We start from the raw sequence: 24,911 nt of genomic DNA on the forward strand, positions 1-24,911 counted from the left end.
ATTTTCTACATTGTAGAATAATAGTGAAGACATCAAAACTATGAAATAAGACATATGGAATCATGTAGTAACCAAATAAGTGTTAAACAAATCAAAATATATTTTATATTTGAGATTCTTCAAATAGCCACCCTTTGCCTTGATCACAGCTTTGCACACTCTTGGCATTCTGTCAACCAGCTTCACCTGTAATGCTTTTCCAACAGTCTTGAAGGAGTTCCCACATATGCTGAGCACTTGTTGGCTGCTTTTCCTTCACTCTGAGGTCCGACTCATCCCAAATCATCTCAATTGGGATGAGGTCGGGGGATTCTGGAGGCCAGGTCATCTAATGCAGCAATCCATCACTCTCCTTCTTGGTAAAATAGCCCTTAAACAGCCTGGAGGTGTGTTGGGTCATTCTCCTGTTGAAAAACAAATGATAGTCCCACTAAGCCCAAACCAGATGGGATGGCGTATCGCTACAGAATGCTGTGGTAGCCATGCTGGTTAAGTATGCCTTGAATTCTAAATAAATCACAGACAGTGTCACCAGCAAAGCACCCCCACACCATAACACCTCCTCCTCCATGCTTTACGGTGGGAAATACACATGCGGAGATCATCCGTTCACCCACACCGCGTCTCACAAAGACACGGCGGTTGGAACCAAAAATCTCCAATTTGGACTCCAGACCAAAGGACACATTTCCACCGGTCTAATGTCTATTGCTCGTGTTTCTTGACCCAAGCAAGTCTCTTCTTCTTATTGGTGTCCTTTGGTAGTGGTTTCTTTGCAGCAATTCGACCATGAAGGCCTGATTCACACAGTCTCCTCTGAAAAGTTGATGTTGAGATGTGTCTGTTACTTGAACTCTGTGAAGCATTTATTTGGGCTGGTAACTCTAATGAACTTATCCTCTGCAGCAGAGGTAACTCTGAGTCTTCCATTCCTGTGGCGGTCCTCATGAGAGCCTGTTTCATCATAGCGCTTGATGGTTTTTGCAACTGCAACCGCCGTGTCTTTGTGAGACACAGAGTAGGTGAACGGATGATCTCTGCATGTGTGGTTCCCACCGTGGAGCATGGAGTAGGAGGTGTGATGGTATGGGGGTGCTTTGCTGGTGACACTGTCAGTGATTTATTTAGAATTCAAGGCACACTTAACCAGCATGGCTACCACAGCATTCTGCAGCGATACGCCATCCCATCTGGTTTGCACTTAGTGGGACTATCATTTGTTTTTCAACAGGACAATGACCCAAAACACACCTCCAGGCTGTGTAAGGGCTATTTGACCAAGAAGGAGAGTGATGGAGTGCTGCATCAGATGACCTGTTCTCCACAATCACACAACCTCAACCCAATTGAGATGGTTTGGGATGAGTTGGACCGCAGAGTGAAGGAAAAGCAGCCAACAAGTGCTCTGCATATGTGGGAACTCCTTCAAGACTGTTGGAAAAGCATTCCTCATGAAGCTGGTAGACAGAATGCCGAGAGTGTGCAAAGCTGTCATCAAGGCAAAGGGTGGCTACTTTGAAGAATCTCAAATCTCAAATATATTTTGATTTGTTTAACACTTTTCTGGTTACTACATGATTCCATATGTGTTGTTTCATAGTGTTGATGACTTCACTATTATTCTACAATGTAGAAAATAGTAAAACTAAAGAAAAACCCTGGAATGAATAGGTGTGTCCAAACTTTTGACTGGTACTGTATATATATATATATATATATATATATATATATATATATATATGTGTGTGTGTGTGTGTGTATGGTGTTGAAAAGTGAACGTGCATTGAAGCATCATGCGGGATGAGGAGAGAGAGAGAGTCAAGAGGTGAAACAGTCTTTTTCAGCATATCATACAGTTGGCCTGCATTAAACAACTGTGATCTCAGGTTGGAATGGGTGCTGGTCACTGTTGTTCATGCAGTAGAACGAGCATAAAGCACAGTGTCACACACTGCAGAAAAGTTCACAGAAAGCCATTTACCTCACACCAGTAACAATTGCTGTGGCTTGGCTACATAATCAACTACATTATGTATTACAAACATGCTTGGCAGCAGTAGAATGACGAAACATAAAAAAGCCCTCCATTTTAGAACTAATCACACACACAGACAAGGGGATGAAAAGAAAACTCACTGGTTTGAGCTGGGCTCTGTCCAGTTTCCTCCTGTAGAGCATAATGGCATGGATGACATTGCCCGCCCTCGCCGCCTGAATATGAGAGGGGAAGGCATAGAGAAAGTCCTGCAGAGAGGAAGAGAGGAGAGAGAGAGAGATTTCGATTATTACATTATTGTGTATTGCTGCTTTGGCAATACAAATGTTTTTTTTTGTCATGCCAATGTTATGTATTTTTTGTCATGCGAATAACATATAAATCATTTTGAATTGAGAGAGAGAGAGAGAGAGAGAGAGAGAGAGAGAGAGAGAGAGAGAGAGAGAGAGAGAGAGAGAGAGAGAGAGAGAGAGAGAGAGAGAGAGAGAGAGAGAGAGAGAGAGAGAGAGAGAGAGAGAGAGAGAGAGAGAGAGAGAGAGAGAGAAAGAAAGAAAGAAAGAAAGAAAGAAAGAAAGAAAGAAAGAAAGAAAGAAAGAAAGAAAGAAAGAAAGAAAGAAAGAAAGAAAGAAAGAAAATAAAGAGTGTTTCGAAAGAGAGAGAACAAGAGAGAGAAGGAAGGAATATAATCAAATTTAACACAATATAATCAACTCAGTTCCAGTCATTCTAAATCTTCAGAAAACGCTTGACATAGTTACTTAACTCAAGGCCCAAGCCTAAACTCCTAGTAACTACCCAGCAAACATGCCCACATTGGCACGATGTGGGCCCAAAGCAGGCTAAAATATTATCTGCCCACATTGGGCCGATGCGACTTTGCTCATCGGCTTCACATTCGCCACAAGGAAGGTGGGCCAAATGGCAGCCCTTACTTCACCTGAAAAAAACAAAAAATTTGGATCGGCTGCCCTTATTGGGCCCATTTGGGTCCCAATATGATCTCATGGTATTGGCCCTATGTGTATTGCCCACCCTATGCCAATTTATTCATTTGATCTATTATTTCATAGGAATGTATTTATTTATTTATTACAATTTAACTGCATAAATTGTATAATTTTTAAGCCTTAAAAGGTATTAAGCAAACGTGTTACATTGTATCAGAAAGACAAGTTGTTACTATCATACATATACTGATCAAAAATATAAACGCAACATGTAAAGTGTTGGTCCCATGTTTCATGAGCTGAAATAAAATATCCCAGAAATGATCCATCTGCACAAAAAGCTTATTTCGCTCCAATTTTGTGCAGAAATGTGTTTACATCCCTGTTATTGAGCATTTCTCCTTTTTCAAGATAATCCATCCACCTGACAGGTGTGGCATTTATTTCTTATTGAACAAGTCCAGGTAGTACATTCCTGTTTTACTGGGTTTTCATCAGTTTGGCACATACTCTATACACAAAAGAGGGTTGTATTTTGGAGATATTAATAACCCCAGGCCCATAACCATGCCGACTGAAGTGGCAATGTATTCCCAAGGAAATATGAAAGGTGGTTATAATGAGCCCCACTATGGTACCCATGGTGAAGTAGTCCCTCGTCATAAAGTGCTTAGAAGCCTTAAAGGAATAGTTCACCCCAAATCATTCTTTAATTTTTCTTATTCGTCCCCTCTTAATACAGTCCCAAAATGTTTTGCATGTCAGCAGTCAAGTTTCCAAGATAAAACTTGCCACCTATGATGCAAAACACATCATCATGATGATGTGGCAAGTTACACATCGCTTTTAGAAAATCCTATATCTTGAAAACTTGACTGCTGCATTGCAAAACATTTTGAGACTGCATCAACAGTGGACTTTTTTAATTTTTTTATTTAACCTTTATTTAACCAGGTAAGCCAGTTGAGAACAAGTTCTCATTTACAACTGCGACCTGGCCAAGATAAAGCAAAGCAGTGCGATAAAAACAACAACACAGAGTTACATATGGGGTAAACAAAACATAAAGTCAAAAATACAACAGAAAATATATATACAGTGTGTGCGAATGTAGTAAGTTATGGAGGTAAGGCAATAAATACGCCATAGTGCAAAATAGTTACAATTTCGTATTAACACTGGAATGATAGATGTGCAAAAGATGATGTGCAAATAGAGATACTGGGGTGCAAATTAGCAAAATAAATAACAATATGGGGATGAGGTAGTTTGGTGGGCTAATTTCAGAATGGCTGTGTACAGGTGCAGTGATCGGTAAGCTGCTCTGACAACTGACGCTTAAAGTTAGTGAGGGAGATAAGAGTCTCCAGCTTCAGAGATTTTTGCAGTTCGTTCCAGTCATTGGCAGCAGAGAACTGGAAGGAATGGCGGCCAAAGGAGGTGTTGGCTTTGGGGATGACCAGTGAGATATACCTGCTGGAGCGCATACTACGGGTGGGTGTTGCTATGGTGACCAGTGAGCTAAGATAAGACAGGGATTTGCCTAGCAGTGATTTATAGATGACCTGGAGCCAGTGGGTTTGGCGACGAATATAAAGTGAGGGCCAGCCAACAAGAGCGTACAGGTCACAATGGTGGTTAGTATATGGGGCTTTGGTGACAAAACGGATGGCACTGTGATAGACTACATCCAATTTGCTGAGTAGAGTGTTGGAGGCTATTTTGTAAATGACATCGCCGAAGTCAAGGATCGGTAGGATAGTCAGTTTTACGAGGGCATGTTTGGCAGCATGAGTGAAGGAGGCTTTGTTGTGAAATAGGAAGCCGATTCTAGATCTAACTTTTGATTGGAGATGCTTAATGTGAGTCTGGAAGGAGAGTTTACTAATGAAAAAAATACAAAAATATCGTTTTTGAGTTGATTATTCCTTTCATCTGGGCTTTTTCTTGAGGAACAAGTCTTGTTTTTCATTTCAAGCTAGAAAAGACTTTGTTGCAGACACTTTTTTTCCTTTGTTGGACTATGAATGCCCCAGGGTCTTGCCTGCACACACTAGACACACTTTACCACACTGCACTAAGATTTGTAACAAACAAAAGACCTCTTACACATCACTGTACCTTATATCAGTTAGCAGGATGGTCATAGTTGTTTCTACTTGTCACCCGATGTCACTAGTTTGCGTTGCCTTATGTAAGGAAGCATGTTGTTTTACTTCACACACATGCCTGCTCACACATATACATATCCACTGTTTGTTTGCTCTTGTATTTGTGCTGTTGCCAGTGTTTTCTGTCTGTGTTGTCCGTTTTGTCTTACATTGTTTTTTGTGTGTTTTTTTATCCCCCATCCTCAAAGGAGGCCTTTTGCCTCTTGCTAGGCCCTCAAATAAAGGTTAAATAAAGGTTAAATAAAATATTTTAAAAAATACTTAACTGCAAGGGACATGTTTGGCTACAAGGCCATTTTAGGGCAGCTGCCAATATATTTAAGCACTTTACTCACCCTACAGAGTCAGGGACATTACAGTATGAGATCACAGAGCTGTATTTTATATAACGTTCCCAATACAAGAAGTGAGTGTTGTAAGAGTGCTTTGAGCTTTGCTGCCACATTCTTGGAACACTCAGAATAATTAATTTACTCTGAATGATAATTTTAAATCCCAGATATGAGGGCTGCTGACCACAGATTGCACATGTTTTAAACCTGCTCTTTTAAGCTCTCTTATGCACTTGCACTGTTTTAACTTCTATCCATTTTTATGTTTTATGTAGTGTTGTGTCTCATGTAACTACACTGAACAAAAATATAAACCCAACATGCAGCAATTTCAAAGATTTTACTGAGTTACAGTTCATATAAGGAAATCAGTCAATTGAAATAAATTAATTAGGCCCTAATCTATGGATTTCACATCACTGGGAATACAGATATGCATCTGTTGGTCACAGATACCTTTAAAAAAAAAGTAGGTGCGTGGATCAGAAAACAAGTCAGTATCTGGTGTGACCACCATTTGCCACATGCAGCGCGACAAATCACCTTCGCATTGAGTTTATCAGGCTGTTGATTGTGGCCTGTGGAACCTTGTCCCACTCCTCTTCAATGGCTGTGCGAAGTTGCTGGATATTGGCAGAAACTAGAACACGCTGTCGTAAACGTCGATCCAGAGCATCCCAAACATGCTCAATGGGTGTATGCAGGCTATGGAAGAACTGGGACATTTTCCGCTTCCAGGAATTGTGTACAGATCCTTGCAACATGGGGCCGTGCATTATCATGCTGAAACATGAGGGGATGGCGGAGGATGAATGGCACGACAATGGACCTCAGGATCTCATCACGGTATCTCTGTGCATTCAAATTGCTATAGATTAAATGCAATTGTGTTCGTTGTCCGTAGCTTATGGCTGCCCATACCTTAACCCCACCGCCACCATGGGGCACTCCGTTCACAATGTTGACATCAGCAAACCGCTCGCCCACACGACGCCATACAGTTGAAACTGGGATTCATCCGTGAAGAGCACATTTCTCCAGCGTGCCAGTGACCATCAAAGGTGAACATTTGCACACTGAAGTCGGTTAAGACGCTGAACACCAGTCAGGTCAAGACCCTGGTGAGGATGACGAGCACGCAGTTGAGCTTCCCTGAGACGGTTTCTGACAGTTTTTGAAGAAATTCTTCGGTTGTGCAAACCCAGTTTCGTCAGCTGTCCGCAAACGAGGTCAAGAAGCCGGATGTGGAATTCCTGGTCTGGCGTGGTTACACGTGGTCTGCGGTTGTGAGGCCGGTTCGACGTACTGCCAAATTCTCTAAAATGACGTTGGAGGCGGCTTATAGTAGAGAAATTAACATTAAATTATCTGGCAACAGCTCTGGTGGACATTCCTGCAGTCAGCATGCCAATTGCACACTCCCTCAAAACTTTAGACATCTGTGGCATTGTGTTGTGAGACAAAACTGCACATTTTAGAGTGGCCTTTTATTGTCCCCAGCACAAGGTGCACCTTTGTAAAGTTTAATCAGCTTCTTGATATGCCACACCTGTCAGGTGGATGGATTATCGTGGTAAAGAAGAAATGCTCACTAACAGGGATGTAAACAATTTTGTCACAACATTTGAGAGAAATAAGCTTTTTGTGCGTATGGAACATTTCTGGGTCTTTCAGCTCATGAAACATGGGACCAACACTTTACATCTTGCGTTTATATTTTGGTTCAGTATTATATTTTGGTTCAGTATTATATTTTGGTTCAGTATATATATGTATGCTGCTTTCTTGGCCAGGGCTCACTTGAAAAAAAAGATGTAAATCTCAATGTGAGTTCTCTGGTTAAATAAAGGAAAAAAATTAAAATAAAATGGTTCTCTATAAAGAAATATATGGGCCATGAGAGACTACAATCCACACTTTTTAGCCACTGCCACCTTTACATTGAGCTGATTTGTGCATGAATATAAGACTGCGCTACCTGGGTTGTGTTCATTAAGGCACACCATAGCAAAACATTTTAAAGCGTTGTGCAACGGAAAAAGAAAATTAGCATTTTTTACTGAACAAGTCCAGATAGTCTCTCCCTGTTTCTTCATTTTCATGCTTACTGAACTGTTTGTTTTTTTGTCATCAACACTATGAATAGTGGCTGTGGCACTATGTATACAAACCAGGGGAGTATGGATCACAATCTCTCCTAGCCCATGAAATCTGGAACCATAACATAAAACATTGTAATTTAGATGAGGAATCCCTTTAAGCATACGTGTTAGATCAGTTATTGGGTCAAAGTTTGCGGCAGACTTACGGGACATAATCTTGTTTACAGTTGCCCACTGGAATAGAGTTCAGACATGCTAATCAAATAATAGACAGACGTCTGAACACCCTAACCTAGCCGCAGTCCATCAGTTAATCTCTTCCTCAGACACAGTAATCAAAACAACAAACACATTGGAAATGTCTCTAAGCTCAGTGATAGAGCTTATGTTTGGGGAGAATACCAAGTGAATAACCAAAAAATACTAAAGAATGGCAAAATAATATATTAAAAATGACTAAACGTATAACAAAAAAATGCTTTACAACAGATCTAAGAACGAACATAGGCACGGCCCTGTGAAAAAGGTTAGGTTAGGGCAACAATCTGGAGACGGGAACTCGAGAGGCACAAACCATTCATCCATTACATTGCATAAGACAGAGACTGCCTTGTGATGAGCATGTGAAACGTTATGCACAACAGATATAGAACAGTGGACAAGGCTCCATACAAATACCTACAGCTCTGTCGTGTCTGTCTATACTCACAACTACAGTACAGAGTTACAGCATACTCACATTCAGACATGTTCAATATAGTCAATACACACATTTACTTGGGTAAATTCACCCTTAACAACACTTTTGGAAGGGAATCTCACACAACCCACTGCTAGGTGAGAGATGTCTTACCATGGCGTAGTAGTTACTGTTGACCATGATGGGCCCACGACCCCGAAGGTAGATGTACTCTTCCCACCAATCACTGACCTGAGAGAGAGAGAACGAAAGAGAGAGAGAGACAAAGACAGACAGAGAGAGAAAGAGGGAGAGAGTGAGAGAGAGAGATAGAGAGAGACATAAAGAGAGAGATGAAATATGAAAAAGGGGGAAAGAAAGAAATAAAGCCCTGTGTCATGATGATTACAGCCTGCGCTAGGCTAAAGAATATTCTATATATTCTTAATATAGATTATTCAGTGAGTCATGAACCTACATTAAACAGCATTAGAATGTATATAACCCATATATCAAACAAGGAGGTGCAGACAGACTCACATAGTTGGAGGCCCACCAGGACTTGAGCTTGAGGTACCACTGTAGTCTTGGGCCCAGGTTCTTCTCAAATTCCTTGGCCAGACCCTCCATCCTCACATACTGCTCGTCATCCATCAATGGACGAGCTGACTCCAAGTACTGGAGGACACACACAGAGAAAGGAAGGAGATAAGGTTAGGGTGCAATATTTAAACTCAACCACGTCATTATTATTATGTTTTCTGTTGTTTTTTGAAATTGAAATATGACAATAAATATATTGTTAAAAAAAATACTAATTTAAACCACATTGTATTTGTGTACCACATTTTACAATACACATGTAAGGGGATGAACAAAGAGGGGTTGTAGAGTTCTATGTAAATAACACACAGTGCGGGGGGGTGATGCGGACGAAGGAGGAGGGTGGTATGGTTGCCAGTTAAACAATTACTTCCTGGGGCAACACGGTCTCAGGAAAGGGAAAGGAAGGGGATACCTAGTCAGTTGCACAACTGAATGCATTCAACCAGGAAGAGAAGGGAACGACGGCTGGATGCAAAGGCTCTTTTCCTCTCCTTTTTCCACAACCGCCTTTTTGTGTAACCTAAACCTAGTGTCAAGTATCATCCCCATAACGGGCCATAATCATTGCATTTGCTTGTAAAGCCAATAACCCATCGTTGGAGTCTGGTCAGCTGTGACTGGGGGCTTGGGGTGGATGTTTTAAAGGGATAGTTCACTCAAAAAACTATATTTTTAGTATTTTGTTCATTAGTCCACTGGTAATACAATCCCAAAATCAAATTTGCATCATATGCAAAACACATCATCAACCCTATACTGAAAGTGGTCTATCTTGAAAACGTGACTGCTGACAAACAACAAAACAAAGGAATTGAATTAACAGTGGACTAATGAAGAAAATACTAAAGGATTGTTATTGAGTGAACTATCCTTTCAAAGGTAAGTGGCGCTTTATTACATATTGACTGAGATGCAAAGAGAGAATCTTATTGAGACCTCTGAGGTGTCAGCCTATGATTACAGATTACTTGATGGAAATTCCTTTCATTTATGTGAATCTGTGATTAACAATTTTCCCAAAATATCTGACTATCAATTTAGCTTCAGAGTAACAGCAACTCCTCTGAATGGACTGTGGTGGTGTCCTCAGAGAGGCCAGTAATCTAAGCAACTGATATGACATCGCAGGATATGATATCAGAGGATATGAAATCATCATAGGATGAACTCACCCTTCTGCAGGTGTCCTTGACCGGGGGGACGGGCAGCCTTGGCAGCGAACTCTGGAAGCTGTACAGCATTGGCTTCCTGCCAGAGAACAACTTGACAAATAACTGTGAACGACAGCATAGCAGAGCAGAAGAGAGGAGGGGTGAAAGGAGTGGAGGGGGAAGAGTAAAATTAACCTTCGTGATTTACCTCCCAACCTGGATACTGTATGTAAGGCAAAGTGCACAAGAACAATCTACAAGAAAATAGTGGTTTTAAAGGCATAATTTGTGATCTTTACAGCCATTTTCTATCATTTAAAAATGATTAAAGGGCTATATACTAATGAATTCAAAGGCTATATACTAATGAATTCAAAGGCTATACTAATGAATTTGAGAGCGGTTACATTTCTCCAGCCTCATCACTCTTTGTTTTATAGCAAACCAAGTTCCAGGGCTGCCGTTTTTTTTATTTATTATGGATTGGCTCTTTACTACTGCTCTAGCAGAAAACGTTACATTGCATCTCTAGGCATGTGTGGTTTGATGTTAGACTGTTGAGACTAACACCAATGCACGTTAGAACACATTTAGCTACAGGAGAAGAAAAGAAAGGTTAAACGGTGTGTTTGGACCGCATAGAAAGTACATACTCAGAAGTGTGTGAAGACAAGCTAGTAAATAAAGGGGCACTTCACCACTTTATAAGCTCATATTCATATGTAGATACTTATGGTGCTAGAGATAATTAATATGAGGTTAAAAAGTGGCGAAGCGGTCTCCCGAGTGGCGCAGCGGTCTAAGGCACTGCATCGCAGTACTTGAGGCGTCACAACAGACCCGGGTTCGATCCCAGGCTGTGTCACAACCGGCCGTGACCGGGAATCCCAAAGGGCGACGCACAATTGGCCCAGGTTAGGGGAGGGTTTGGCCGGTGGGGCTTTACTTGGCTCATTGCGCTCTAGCGACTCCTTGTGGCAGGCCGGGCGCCTGCAGGCAGACTTTGGTTGTCAGTTGAACAGTGTTTCCTCCGACACATTGGTGCAGCTGGCTTCTGGGTTAAGCGGGCGGGTGTTAAGAAGCGCGGTTTGGCGGGTCATTGTTTCGGAGGACACATGACTCGACCTTCGCCTCTCCCGAGCCCGTTGGGGAGTTGCAGTGATGAGACAAGATCGAAATTGGGGAGAAAAAGAGGGTAAAATACACCAACAAAAAAAAAGTGGCAAAGTGCCGATTTTAAAACAGCAGAAGCTAGTTGGGTTCTTGATGTGATCTATTCTAACAGCAAACCTTCCTAGTTCTCAAGAATCAAAACAACTAAGATTTAGAAGGAATGTCAACATTGTAACAAAGGTTTACTGCACAGAGATGGGATAAAATGGAACATAGTGAAGGTAGATGTTACTATAAACCTTGTATTTATTTGGTATCTAAGGTATCTACACCTGACTCAAACGTAACTAGACTTATTGTTATGAAACACCTCAACAAGTAAGAATTATGTGCCTAGCGTAGTTCTGAACTCACTATCCAGAGTTGCGTGCCCCAGGAGACAGATCCGTGGCGGTTGTACATCCAGCCGTGCCACGACAGCAGGCACTTAAGGGCGTTCCTCATGATGAAGATGATGGTGACCCACAGGCCCGTGCCCACCAGCACCCCACCCACCACCCGCTGGCTGTCTTCCAACATGTACGGACTGCACAGGGAGAGAGAGAGAGAGAAAGAGACATCATTACTGTGTTGTCCTGTTAATCACTATTGTTCATTGAGTATTATTTTTCTTATTATGTATTTCCGTCACCACTGATTTAATGTTTCTATATGCTTGCTTTTGCAATGTATGTGGTAACATTTTCCATACCAATAAAGCCCTTTGAATTGAATTATATTGAATTGAGACAGGGTCAGAAACTGCCTGACAGGGATACTGGTTCTGTACAACCAGGGCCGTGTTCAGTAGGCATGAAACGGAAGAAAATGGTCAGAAACATAGTGAAACAGGGAGGCACTCCAATAAGAGTTGTCCAATAAGAAACACTCATTTTTGTTTTCCGCTGCAAAACGTTTTGCTACGTGAATTCTAATGAACACGACCCTGTATACCCACTAAAGAGAGAGAGAAAGAGAAAGTGAGTAAAAGAGAGAAGGAGAAAGAGAGCGAGAGCGCGAGCGAGAGAGAGAGAGAGAGAGAGAGAGAGAGAGAGAGAGAGAGAGAGAGCGAGAGAAAGAGAGAGAGAGAGAGAGCGAGAGAGCGAGAGAGATAGTCCAATATCAAAGCACTAATGCATGTGATAAGTTGTCCTCTGCACGTGACAAGGACACAGGGATTCAGGAAGAGGGGTAATGGAACCTGGACGTGGAACCCTTAACATCCATTGGTTGGAGGGCATTGCTAAGTGTGTATTTGAATTGATGGTCAAAATAAACATGTACCTGCAGACATGACAACATCAGGCAATATGTAGGCTATGAAACAACCTAAAAATGATCATGTTAAAAACCTGGCAGACTCAAAACCTCATTTTAAAAATATGATTGATGAAGATGATACATTTTATCTGTAGTGGGATAAATTATGCTTGAGTTTTTGCTTCCCTATAACAGCTAGGAGTTTTATGGGGTAACTGTTGTTGATAAGGAGTTGGAGGGAGATTTTGGTACACAGAATATCTAGATGACCTGCTAAATCCTTTGAAGTTTTACAATAGGCGGTTGGTTATACACAATAAAATGAAATTCACTGCAATCAATCAAAATACCAACCAGTGCTAAACCAGAAAACATTTCCACGGAATCTATAACAATGGGCGCACCATGGGCCCATGTACAGTGTGAATTGTTATTATATGCATTATAACAAGACAATGTCTACATGGAATTTTGTCTCAACAAAAGCTTGCGCTATGCACAACTTATCTCAATGCTGCCCTATAGACCTATCTTTAAGGAGGCTAACCATCTTATAGATAATATATGATAATATTGATCAGAACAAGAGCAGCAAGCCACATACATGCAAGCGTTGAAAAAAAAAATGCACAATGTAATGTTGTCAAAATAGATGACACTGAGTATCACGGTATTTATATCACGGCAAGGAAACAAAAAATGAAGCGGATTGAAGCAAAACAGTCCTAATGTTGAAAACTAACAGCCTTATGCTGTCACCCAAATTGATTTGTTTACTTTCTAAGCTATAGCACAAAATATTTGGTATAAAACAGGTTCTCAAAGGACCATAGAGTTCAATCTGCTTCTTGTTTTCTTTTTTTGTCATGGAAAATCGAGTATTGTGATACTGTACTGTGACAACACTAGCACAATGTTATGCAAACACAAATATTAGGGCCTGAAGGAATACATGTTCAGTGTGTGACTATGTATGTCAAATCTATGGGTGAACCATATCGGTGGTTTTACAATATTTCTGGACCACTGGACTCAACTCTGACACTAGGGTGATGTCACAAAGAGGGGAACTGGGTGAGTACATGCCCTCTTGGTTGTGAAAATGGTGAGACAGGTGAATATCTCTCTGACACAATGGTCCCCAACCATACTCCTGGATAGATTTTGGGCTAGTTCAGCACTAACTAACACACCTGTTTCTTGATGATTAGTTTATTTGTTAAATTGTGTGTGTGTGTTAGTATATATTCAGTATGTGGCCCATGTGGGAATCAAACACACAAATGTAGTGTTCTAAGTACCATGTTTCAACCAACTGAGCCATCAGAGCCATAATGCTGGATTAAAATGTAAAAACCTGCACTCTAAATACCAGGGTTGTTCGGAAAAGACTTCCAACCCATTCCAAAGCTTTCCAGAGAACCATTCCAGAATGAATGTGCCTGTTAATCCATGTCAGTTTAGGTAATGGCATGAAGAGCAGGTGGAGGGAGCCCTGAGTGACCTCCCTCTCTGATTTAAATCTACTGCTTGCAACACAGTTACTGTATATCACGTGTCCAACTCATTCCATGGAGGGCCGAGTGTCTGCGGGTATTTTCACTCCTCCCTTGTACTTGATTGATTAAGGTCACTAATTAATAAGGAACTCCCCTCAACCGGTTGTCTAGGTCTTAATTGAAAGGAAAAACCAAAAACCAGCAGACACTAGGCCCTCCATGGAATGAGTTTGACAACCCTGCTGTACATGGATCCATTGAAAATATGGTTTAAGCCCTGTAGACACCTTATAAACCAAGGGGTTCCACTTCCTTCAACAACCTGTGTATAATGCATTTATACTAGTGTTTCTTGAACAGTGCATAGAAATGAATAAACACATTTATTAATGCATACTTAATGCATAATAACACATAGGTGGTTCATAGAGTTCATTGTCCCAGCGGGCAAAAATTGTTGAAATTACATCATAATAACGTCATTTGAACTAGTTTCTGGTTGTAACAACATCATTTCACCCAGTTTTGACCGCTGGGGTGGTTTAGAAAGTGTTACCCAAAGACATCTGTCCTTGTAAACAGACCTGGTGGACAGGGTTATTATTAGATGGCAGTGCCCTACTACTACCATTGACTGTAAGTCGCTTTGGATAAAAGTGTCTGCTAAATGGAATATTATATTATATTATAATTACCTGATGGGTATGTGGGTGCCCAGTTTGGTGATGAGTCCCAGGGAGGGGTCTAGCTGGGCATATTTAGTGCCCGACATGTAACTCACCACCACCACCAAAAACCCAGATGGGCTGCCTGGGTACACGCCAGTCATGACCCCGTTCTATGGAGGGAAGGAATATATGCAGGATTAAAAGGGCATTACGGTTGGGGAGAACAATGAGCATTACAACAACCCATTTAATTGGCAATAAGATCACATTTACATTGGGGTCCGAGGGAACTACTGTATAAGCATATCCTGGTGAAAAGAAGCCTTGTCCCAGATCTGTTTGTGCTGTATGTAGTCAACTACTATGGTTGTTGTTGGCATGAGGTTTGGCAAACAGATCTGGGACCAGGCTAGGTAAAAATGGGCCACATAAATACAATTCAGCACTTTCACATTCAACATTACACAGCAAACGTTGTAGGCTGCTATGTAGAGAGTGGGTTTTTAATGACTCAAGAGTGTCACACCCTTATCGGTTTCACCTGTCTTTGTGCTTGTCTCCACCCCCCTCCAGGTGTCGCCCATCTTCCCCATTATCCCCTGTGCATTTATACCTGTGTTCTCTGTTTGTCTGTTGCCAGTTCGTCTTGTCTTTTCAGGTCTTACCAGCGTGCTTTCCCGTCTTCCTGTTTTCTCAAGTTCTGTTTCCTAGCTTCCCCGGTTCTGACCATTCTGCCTGCCCTGACCCCGAGCCTGCCTGCCGTTCTGTACCTGCCTGACTCTGACCCAATTACGAACCTGCCTGCCCTGACCCCGAGCCTGCCTGCCGTTCTGTACCTTACTGACTCTGCCCTGGATTACGGACCTCTGCCTGCCCCTGACCTGTCTTTTGCCTGCCCCCTGTTTGGTCAATAAACATCTGTGATTCTAGCTGTCTGCATCTGGGTCTTATCCTGAGTTCTGATACAAGAGTGTGCTTTGCAAACAGATAAGGTGAAACGCACGCATACTGTATAGAATGGGAACAGTCACTAACACTGACATGTGCTTATGTGTGGGTCATATGGGTTCAGTAGTAACTTGACAAAGATAACTATTGTTGTATCTCAAACTAATAAAGATCAAACTAAGGGGCAGCAAACAGTGAATTTACATCCACACATTTTAGCTAATCACTTCACTCAAAACGTTCTATTTTTTGAGCGGGTAAAACCGTGATTTGAGCAAACTATTAAGTGCAATATCCAGATTCTTGCAATGAAAGTGTCTGCCCTGTCTCTTTGCCTGTTTCACTGGCAAGCGAGCCACTCTCACTTCCTCTCGCAGGTAGCCAAGTGATTAGGAGCGTTGGGCCAGCAACCGAAAGGACGCTGGTTCGAATTCCCGAGCCAGCAAGGTGGAAAGATCTGCTGTTCTGCCCTTGAGCAAGGCAGTTAACCCCCAAAAACGTCTCCCTTGGCACTGATGACGTGGACGTTGATTAAGGCAGCCCTCCCGCACCTCTCAGATTCAGAGGGGTTGGGTTAAATGTGGAAGACACATTTTGGTTGAATGCATTCATTTGTGCAACTGACTAGGTATCCCCTTTCCCCAATATTGAATGCAATGGCCTCCTAGAATGCGGACTTATTCGGCAAAAAGTCCTTAGGTTTATCTGTTTCCCCCCAGAAATGAGTTTTTTCAGGAACAGGTAAGCCTAGGGTTGCAAAGGGAGGGTATATTACTGGAAACTTTTGAATTTTACCAGTAAACTACCAGAATTTTGGTAACTTTCAAGTATTTTATGTAATTTATCAGAAGACATCTAGTGGCCCTTTTGGGTACTTCAGATTATCACAGGTGTCTGTAATTATCTCTTGCCCTCTGTGTGGCCTTATCACATGTAAAATATATAAAATGATCAAATAATTATAAACCATCAACTTAGTGAATACCATTGGCGTTTAATACAGTATGAGGATTTCATCATGAAATATCCTTTATATATTTTTTTTACTGTTTCTTTGTTGTAAATGTTTTAGCGCCAAACTAGTGGCAGTTGTGAAAAATGTCAATAGTTGGAAGAGTTGCAGAGTTAATTTAAAATAATGCCATTGTTGATTAGATGCTTTTTTCATGAATGAGTCTATTTTCTCTTAAACGATATGGTCTATTCACTGGAAACTCATGGTCAATTTATTTTGTGTTATTCAAGTATCAATTATCAAAGTTACCATAGATTACATTTTCTTCTCAACACTCAATATTGAGTGTTTTAGCACCATTTTAAACCGAAGTGGTAGCTTATGGCTTTGAGATATACGGAGCGCGGGAAGCGCGCATCTGCAATTCGCGGTGATTGCATAGGCCTATATAGACATCATTGGGTGGTGTTCTGCCAAGTTTTTTAGGACATTACATTTACTGTTAAATGAATCAATTACATTGCTAGCTAGTAGCATATTATATTTAGCAATCTAGCTAATGCGTTTTAAGTTTCCACTTCCTCAGATGGTGAATTAGCCCCAAATTAGCCTATGTGATATCAATACACAAAAAATATATATATCTCTACTGAACAAAATATCTCTGAAATTCATGGGTCATATTTTGAGAGTAAAATATAGCAACAAAATACTAATTGTCAACCCAATATTCATGACAATCACTAGTTTAGGTTGCACATCAAAATATATTGTGTCATGCATTGCTGCTTGGACATGTTTGATGATTATATATATATATATATTTTTTTTTGAATCATACTAGCACTGTGATTACTTCATAAGATTATTACAAATGTTTTCTATTGCGTGACGCCGTGACAACATTTTTGTAAAAATGTTAGTGGCATCAGTGCCAACTGGGGAAAAAGTTAGTCTTGAGCCCTGATTAGCCTTAATTGACTAATTAGTTAATTGCATCCCCTCACCTTGAAGCGTATGAACCTCTTCTTCCAGGAGTGCTTGCCTGAGAGGTAGATCTGGCGCAGGGCCTCGTGGCACAGCTGCATGTCAATGCCATCGGGCCCAACGGTGAATTGGAAGGCCACGGCCTGGTGAGCTTCTGCCATGGTGGCTGCTGCTGCACGGGGTCACTGAGGAGAGAGGGAGGAGGGGACATGACACATCGATAGGATTAGTTTCTTTCCCTCTTTATTTAACCTGGAAGTCCCATTGAGGTTAGAAGACCTCTTTTACAAGGGAGACCTTTGTTACTGAGGTCAGAACATGATCAGGGAAAGATCATCTCGAGGTCAGTCTCTCATCTCTTTACTTGTAGCCAGCTTAGCGTAAAGACAAGTGCAGTTTCATTTGATGCGCTTAAGTTGGAAATTGATTTAAAAAACACTAAAACTTTATCTAAAAGTAAAGACACCTAGATAAAGACTTCATAACACATTCATAACCCATGTGCATTCATAAGCAGTACATAAGCATTTCATAAACGTAATAATCTCCAGCTAATGATAATTGGTCCAACAGCGCTCTGCAACCAGGGGTGGGGAATAACAGAAAATACAAATCTACAGGGTCATGTTCATTAGGGCATACAACGGAAAAGTATTTCAAATATTTCCTATATAATATACTACAGGGATCATCAGCTAGACTCAGCCGCGGGACAATTTTTCTTGAGTGGATGGTCAGGAGGCTGAAAGATAATTACAAATAATTTGTAGACTGCAACTTGACCACAAGAAGCCCAACTTGATATAATATTTGTCTAAAACATAATCATTTCAAACCTTGCTTACATTTGTATACCATCACATCTATAGTGCCCTTTGTAATTATTGGGACATTGACAAGTTTATTGTTGTTTTGGCCCCTAAAATGGGGGGACTATGTACAAAAAGTGCTGTAATGTCTACAGTTCACCCAATATGGATGAAAATACCCTCAAATTAAAGCTGAAAGTCTGCACTTTAACCCCATAGTCATTGCATTCTTGCAAATCCAAAGTGCTGGAGTACAGAGCCAAAACAACAACAAATGTGTCACTGTCCCAATAATTACAGAGGGCACTCTCTATTATGCGTGGGAATACTTTGGAACAGATTTCCAAAATGTAAATCACTTGGAGCTGATTTGCCCATGGATGGAATCTCAGTCTCAGTCAGTTGGGGAACCCTGATGTACTACATTTGACCCTGTGGGCCCTGGTCAAAAGAAGGACACAATAAGGAATAGTGTGCCATTTTGAGACACAGCCTCACTCTTTTTAATCCCCAACAAGAAGTGGAATCTCAGTCTAGTAGACTATTGTGAGAGCAGTGAACTGAAGGCGCATCTCATTTCACTAGATAGAACTCCATCTCATTTTATAGAGTAGGTCTACGCCTTAACCCGAGGCAGTTTCAACCTACTACTAGCTTACTCAGTGGTACGATTATGAGGAGAAGTAGGCCTAATAAAGCTAGGTATGCCAGATTATCTTCAGTCTGGTTGGTAAATGATTGAATAGTTGTAACATGGTGCTACCATCACATTTCCTTATAGGTTCACTCAAGGCCCAGGTATTTCATGATTACCTGTGAATTGCATAGATCATTACCCAGGTAGGGCCTGAGGTTCTACAGAGTTACTATGCTACGCTGTACATTATCTTTCAGTTAACATGGCCATGAAACTTTGATCCAAAAATGTATTGGTGGAGTATGTTTTACAATATTATCTACAAAGACAGATCGGTGGGTTTGTCATATATAGCCTATTTTCTAAGGCAAACCTCAACCAGCATCCATGGCTGCCTGGCATGTCACCCCTAAACCACTCAACAAACCCAATTGAAGGTAGGCCTAATACTTTTTAGACAAGGGACAACATGACTAGGTGAGGAGGGGTGCATCTCTAGGTGACAACATATTGCATTCTTTTTGCATTCCAAAGGATCATTAGGCATAGATCAACATTGGCAAATGTTGGCCGATGTAGTAACAGAAAATGAAAATACAACGCGGCTCTCTATACACACACACACACTGACCAAAAAGTTATTTTGATAGCACTTACGTATGTCCCCATTACCAGTAAAACATCATAAAAACCTATTTCTTTCACGTACTTGCTGTGCTGTTTTGTTGTGAATTTGTTCAGTCGTTCCATTCTCAACCAGGATTTCATCATACATGTCAAGCAGTGAAGTTTCAGCTCTGTCTGTCCATGGCCTCTTCTGTCGTGGGTCCTCTTCCTTGGTGCGCACTGTCACTGTGTCCATTTCCATCTTGTCCAGCTGTGTCTGTAGCATTTCACGTAAACCCTGTTTCTTGTCTGCATCGAAGTAGCGGTACTTGTACCTGGCATCGAGCGTGGTGGCGGCACAGTAAAGAGGCTCAGAGAGAATGCCACCGAATCGCTTGTTCACAGCCTCGAGTAGAGTACTTTTGCAAGTTTTAACCCCACGGTCTGTGTCGGCAGTTTTGTTGAGCAGGCGTTTCAATGCCATGACAGAGGGTATCACGTCTGCTGCAGACGCAGTTGATGAGATTATTTCTCGAGTCAGTTGTTCGAATGGAGCTAGGAGTGTGTTCATCTTTTCAATGAGAGTCCACTGGTTTGTACTGATTGTTGCAGGTAACTCATAGTCGGCTGCGTACACGCCAAGCACTCGTTATTGTTCCTGTATTGCTTGCAGGCGGCTGTATGCTAGCTGTGAGTGTTTAAAATGACCCACTATCTTCCTACCTGTTGCCACTGGCGTGTGTGCCATGCATGGCAAACTGGCAACTCCGCATTCTTCCAAAGCCTTTGTCATGTTATGTGCATTATCACGTAGCACAGCATGCACTGTGTTCTTGGGGATTGTCCACGTTTCAAACATGTTCTCAAATGCCATTGAAATGGCAGCAGCGGTATGAGAACCAGCACATTCTTGAGCATACAATACAGCTTTCCTCAGTACGAAATCCTTGTCGACCCACTGTGCTGGCAGACTCAGCATGCTCATGGGGCTGACATCGCAGGTCCAAATGTCAGTCGTGAAGCTAATAGCAGTGACGCCCATAGCAAGTAGCTCATGGATGTACGTTTCAACAATACTGTGTAATTCCGGTAGGGCAACATCTGCAAAGTACCGCTTACTTGGTAGTGTGTACCGGGGCTCGAGGTGCTCGACCAGTCGGCGAAAGCCAACATCATCCACGACAGAGAACGGTAGAATGTCAAGGGCAATGAATTCCATTATCTTGGCGTTAATGGATTGCGCCTTTGAGTTGTCTCGCCAGAATTTTCTTACTCTTTCAAATGACTGCTCGACTTGAACTTGTTTAGTTGTTGGAAGTGTGAGCTTAGTTTTTTTCTGCTTTAGTTGTAAATAGTCGCTGAACGTCTGGGGTGATGCACTTTCAAATGAGTAATTAGGTTTGTGGTATTGAAAGATTTCACTTTCTCCCCTCCTTGGGAAATAATAGCAGCACAAACGATGCATTTGGACTTTTTGTTATCTTCCTTTGACACCAGACACCAGATATTGTGGGCTAGGTTAGAAATGCTGTGTTGCACGTGTAGCGCTGTATTTTTCGTGGCGTCATTACGTCATCTACCTACGTTATACAGGTATGCACGTCAGCTTTGACATCGGTTTTGCACATCGGCGTTAAACTATACATAGAGCCGATGCCGATGTTGGCATTTTTAGCTAATATCGGCCGATTCCGATATGCTTACCAATATATTGTGCATCCCTAGTCGTCTGTTCTTTCGACCAATCGATTGGTCAAAAGATTTTGCAGCGTATTTTCCATATATAAAACACACCCCATGTGTTTTAATAAGACAAATACCTCAAGAGGCGCAAGAGATCTAGAAAAACATTTTAACCTGACCCAACTATTCTTCTCCCGCTCCTGCTGGCTTTAGCAGATTCTGCCATTACTCTCCTGAAGTTGCTGGTAATAGGCTACACAAGGAGTCGGCCACCTTTCTCATGTGGAATGCCAATTTATCTTACCATTTCTAGCGATCTGCGTGCCAGTTATGGTTTTCGAGGACGCATGGCTCTCGACCTTCGCCTTGCAGTGATGGGACAAGACTGTAACTACCATATTTACATATAAATATTTAAAAGATAATCCAAAATGTGACCAGAGGTCAATATTCAGAAAGTATGTCAAGACCCACACAAAGTAGGCTATTTGATTGACAAAGATTCTTACTTCTGTAACAATGTAAAAATGCAAACAACTATTCAGAGACTATTTCAAAATGTAGATAACCTCTCTCAATAAGATTTAGTACAGACTAGGCATGACACAAAATGTAGAAATAGTATCCTACTTGAAAACAATTCAGTGAATTGGACGTGGTGGCTGACAGGTTGGTGTTAAACACCAGATCTGAAAATAATAACAGACTCCTTCCACTTTTAAAAACAACTCCATAACCCCACTGTCACTTTAGGCTGTGTGGTACAAGGGTGAATAGTGGGACTTGGGGCAGACACACTCCATGGAAATGTAGGCTGCCCTCTCGGTTGTGCTCTTCATATCCCTCTGCTTGTCCTCTCCCTCTTCCTTTCCATGTTCCTCTCCCTCCACTCTCCTCTTCCTCTCCCCCTCCACTCTCCTCTCACTCCACTTCTCCCTACTCTTCCTCCTAGCTCCACATCTCTATCCCTCCTATCATCTCTTACTCCTCTTCCCCCCTGCCTTCTGCTGCTGAGCCCTGACTCTCCACATCACTTCCCTCGCTTTCACTGGCCTAGAGGAACAGACTAACAGAGAGAGAGAGGGAGAGAGAGGAGCAGGCCAACAAATAGGATACAATTGGTCAGGAACATCATCTCTCTCTCTCCCGCTCACACTGTCTCTCTCTTCCTTCCTCTCTTTTTCTCAACCATATACATACTCTTTTCCTAATAATCCACTCTTACAGTTACACGCCTCCCATTCCACACACACACACACACACACACACACACACACACACACACACACACACACAGTATCATCATAATGCTATACAGCGCTTTCAATCAATCAAAATTATTTTATGAAGCCCTTAGTGGCCAGATTATTTCTCAGTTCATGGTGTGCATATGTACAGTGCATTCAGAAAGTATTCAGACCCCTTGACATTTTCCACATTTTGTTACATTACAGCCTTATTCTACAATGTATTTTAAAAAATGATCCCTCATCAATCTACATACAATACCTTCTAATGACTAAGCAAAAACGGTTTTTTAGACATTTTTGTAAATGTATTACAAATAAAAAACAGAAATAGCTTATTTACATAAGCATTCAGACCATTTGCTATGAGACTCAAAATGTAACTCATGTGCATCCTGTTTCCATTGATCTATCCTTGAGATGTTTCTGCAACTTGATTGGAGTCCACCTGTGGTAAATTGAATTGAGTAGACATGATTTGGAAAGGCATACACCTGTCTATATAAGGTCCCACAGTTGACAGTGTATGTCAGAGCAAAAACCAAGCCATGCGGTCGAAGGAATTGTCCGTAGAGCTCCGAGACAGGATTGTGTCGAGGCACAGATCTGGAGAAGGGTACCAAAAAATGTCTGCAGCATTGAAGGTCCCCAAGAACACAGTGGCCACCATCATTCTTAAATGGAAGAAGTTTGGAACCACCAAGACTCTTCCTAGAACTGGCCGCCCGGCCAAACTGAGCAATCGGGGGAGAAGGGCCTTGGTCAGGGAGGTGACCAAGAACCTGATGGTCACTCTGACAGAGCTCCAGAGTTCCTCTGTGGAGATGGGAGAACCTTCCAGAAGGACAACCATCTCTGCAACACTCCACCAATCAGGTCTTTATGGTAGAGTGGCCAGACGGAAGCCACTCCTCAGAAAAAAGGCACATGACAGCCTGCTTGGAGTTTGCCAAAAGGCACCTAAAGGACTCAGACCACTAGAAACAAGATTCTCTGGTCTGATGAAACCAAGATTGAACTCTTTGGCCTAAATGCCAAGCGTCACGTCTGGAAGAAACCTGGCACCATCCTTACGGTGAAGCATGTTGGTGGCAGCATCATGCTGTGGGGATGTTTTTCAGCGGCAGGGACTGGGAGACTAGTCAGGAAAGAGGGAAAGACGAACGGAGCAAAGTACAGAGAGATCCATGATGAAAACCTGCTCTGAGCGCTCAGGACCTCAGACTGGAGTGAATGTTCACCTTCCAACAGGACAACGACCCTTAGCACAAAGCCAAGACAACGCAGGAGTGGCTTCGGGACAAGTCTCTGAATGGCCTTGAGTGGCCCAGCCAGAGCCCGGACTTGAATCCGATCTAACATCTCTGGAGAGACCTGAATATAGCTGTGCAGCAACGCTCCCCATCCAACCTGACAGAGCTTGAGAGGATCTTATGTAAATGTGATATTTCAGTTGTTGTTTTTTTATACATTTGCAAATGTTTCTAAAACCCTGTTTTTGCTTTGTCATTATAGGGTATTGTGTGTAGATAGATGAGGGGCAAAAAACAATGTAATCTATTTTACAATAAGGCTGTAACGTAACAAAATGTGGAAAAAGTCAAGGGGTCTGAATACTTTCCGAATGTACTGTATGTCAGACTGATGGATAATCAGACAGGATAGAGTACATGAAAGATGTTCATGAACATGCTCATAGATGGATCAGATTATAACCATAAAGGCTATATACGGTACACACACTTCAAGACCCATGGTCAGATTACTTTTTATAGACGGTAAGAAGTCAAATTACTGTATGTGGCACAACGGTTTACAGATTCAACGCATCATCATCTATTGTTTATTTATTTAGGATGTTGAAAGTAAAAGATTACAAAGATGACATTATACTCAATTTAGCCAAACAGGTTTCAAATAATTATTCATCTATTTCGATAGGCATAGTTATCTGGTTGTCTTTCTAGGGAGGGAGTGAGACAATCAAGTGACAGTGTTGCCTCCAACACTTGTTTTCTTGCCTGACAGACTAACTACAGAGTTCGCCAATGTTAGCTGATTAGTTAAGAAGCTGGGACAGTTTCCAAATGAATTGCATCGGTAGAAACGGGACAAAACAAGCAACTTGTTAGCTGGCTATGTAAACAAATATCACTGCAACTCAATATCATATCTCCACTGCGCATCTACCCTAACACGACAGCTAAGCTGTCAAATAATAGGAAACAGGGCAATGTATAGCCTATGAATATCTGTACCTAGCAAACATGACAAACCATGACTTAAACCCAACAGATAAACACAAATTACTCTAATCTCCAATTCGGTGGCTAGTTAGCTGGTTGTCTGTACGGCAAGCTAGTGAAAGTGACAGCTGAGGTTGACGCTTCGCAAGCGCAGCCCAAATTTACTGCCACACACAACTTTTCTTGCCTGACAGACTAGCTAGCTTGCTAGCTATAGCAAGCGGTTTGGA

The 24,911-nt window shown here is 41.7% G+C and overlaps 1 protein-coding gene across 2 annotated transcripts in view; it reads right to left on the reverse strand.

The window, feature by feature from the left end:
• The window catches only part of cpt1ab (carnitine palmitoyltransferase 1Ab (liver)), a 64,718-nt gene that overhangs the window by 32,256 nt on the left and 7,551 nt on the right, over positions 1-24,911 (reverse strand). For both annotated transcript variants that reach the window (XM_041837629.2, XM_041837628.2), the window contains exons 2-8: positions 17,474-17,638; positions 14,591-14,733; positions 11,512-11,683; positions 10,006-10,107; positions 8,768-8,905; positions 8,402-8,479; positions 2,137-2,244 (exon numbers count right to left, since the gene is read on the reverse strand). In XM_041837629.2, the coding sequence (XP_041693563.2) occupies positions 2,137-2,244; positions 8,402-8,479; positions 8,768-8,905; positions 10,006-10,107; positions 11,512-11,683; positions 14,591-14,733; positions 17,474-17,614 (882 nt within the window). In that variant the 5' untranslated portion in view covers positions 17,615-17,638. The remainder of the gene's footprint in view (positions 1-2,136; positions 2,245-8,401; positions 8,480-8,767; positions 8,906-10,005; positions 10,108-11,511; positions 11,684-14,590; positions 14,734-17,473; positions 17,639-24,911) is intronic.

Source organism: Coregonus clupeaformis, chromosome 19 (assembly GCF_020615455.1).
Source record: "Coregonus clupeaformis isolate EN_2021a chromosome 19, ASM2061545v1, whole genome shotgun sequence".
Lineage (NCBI taxonomy): Eukaryota > Metazoa > Chordata > Actinopteri > Salmoniformes > Salmonidae > Coregonus > Coregonus clupeaformis.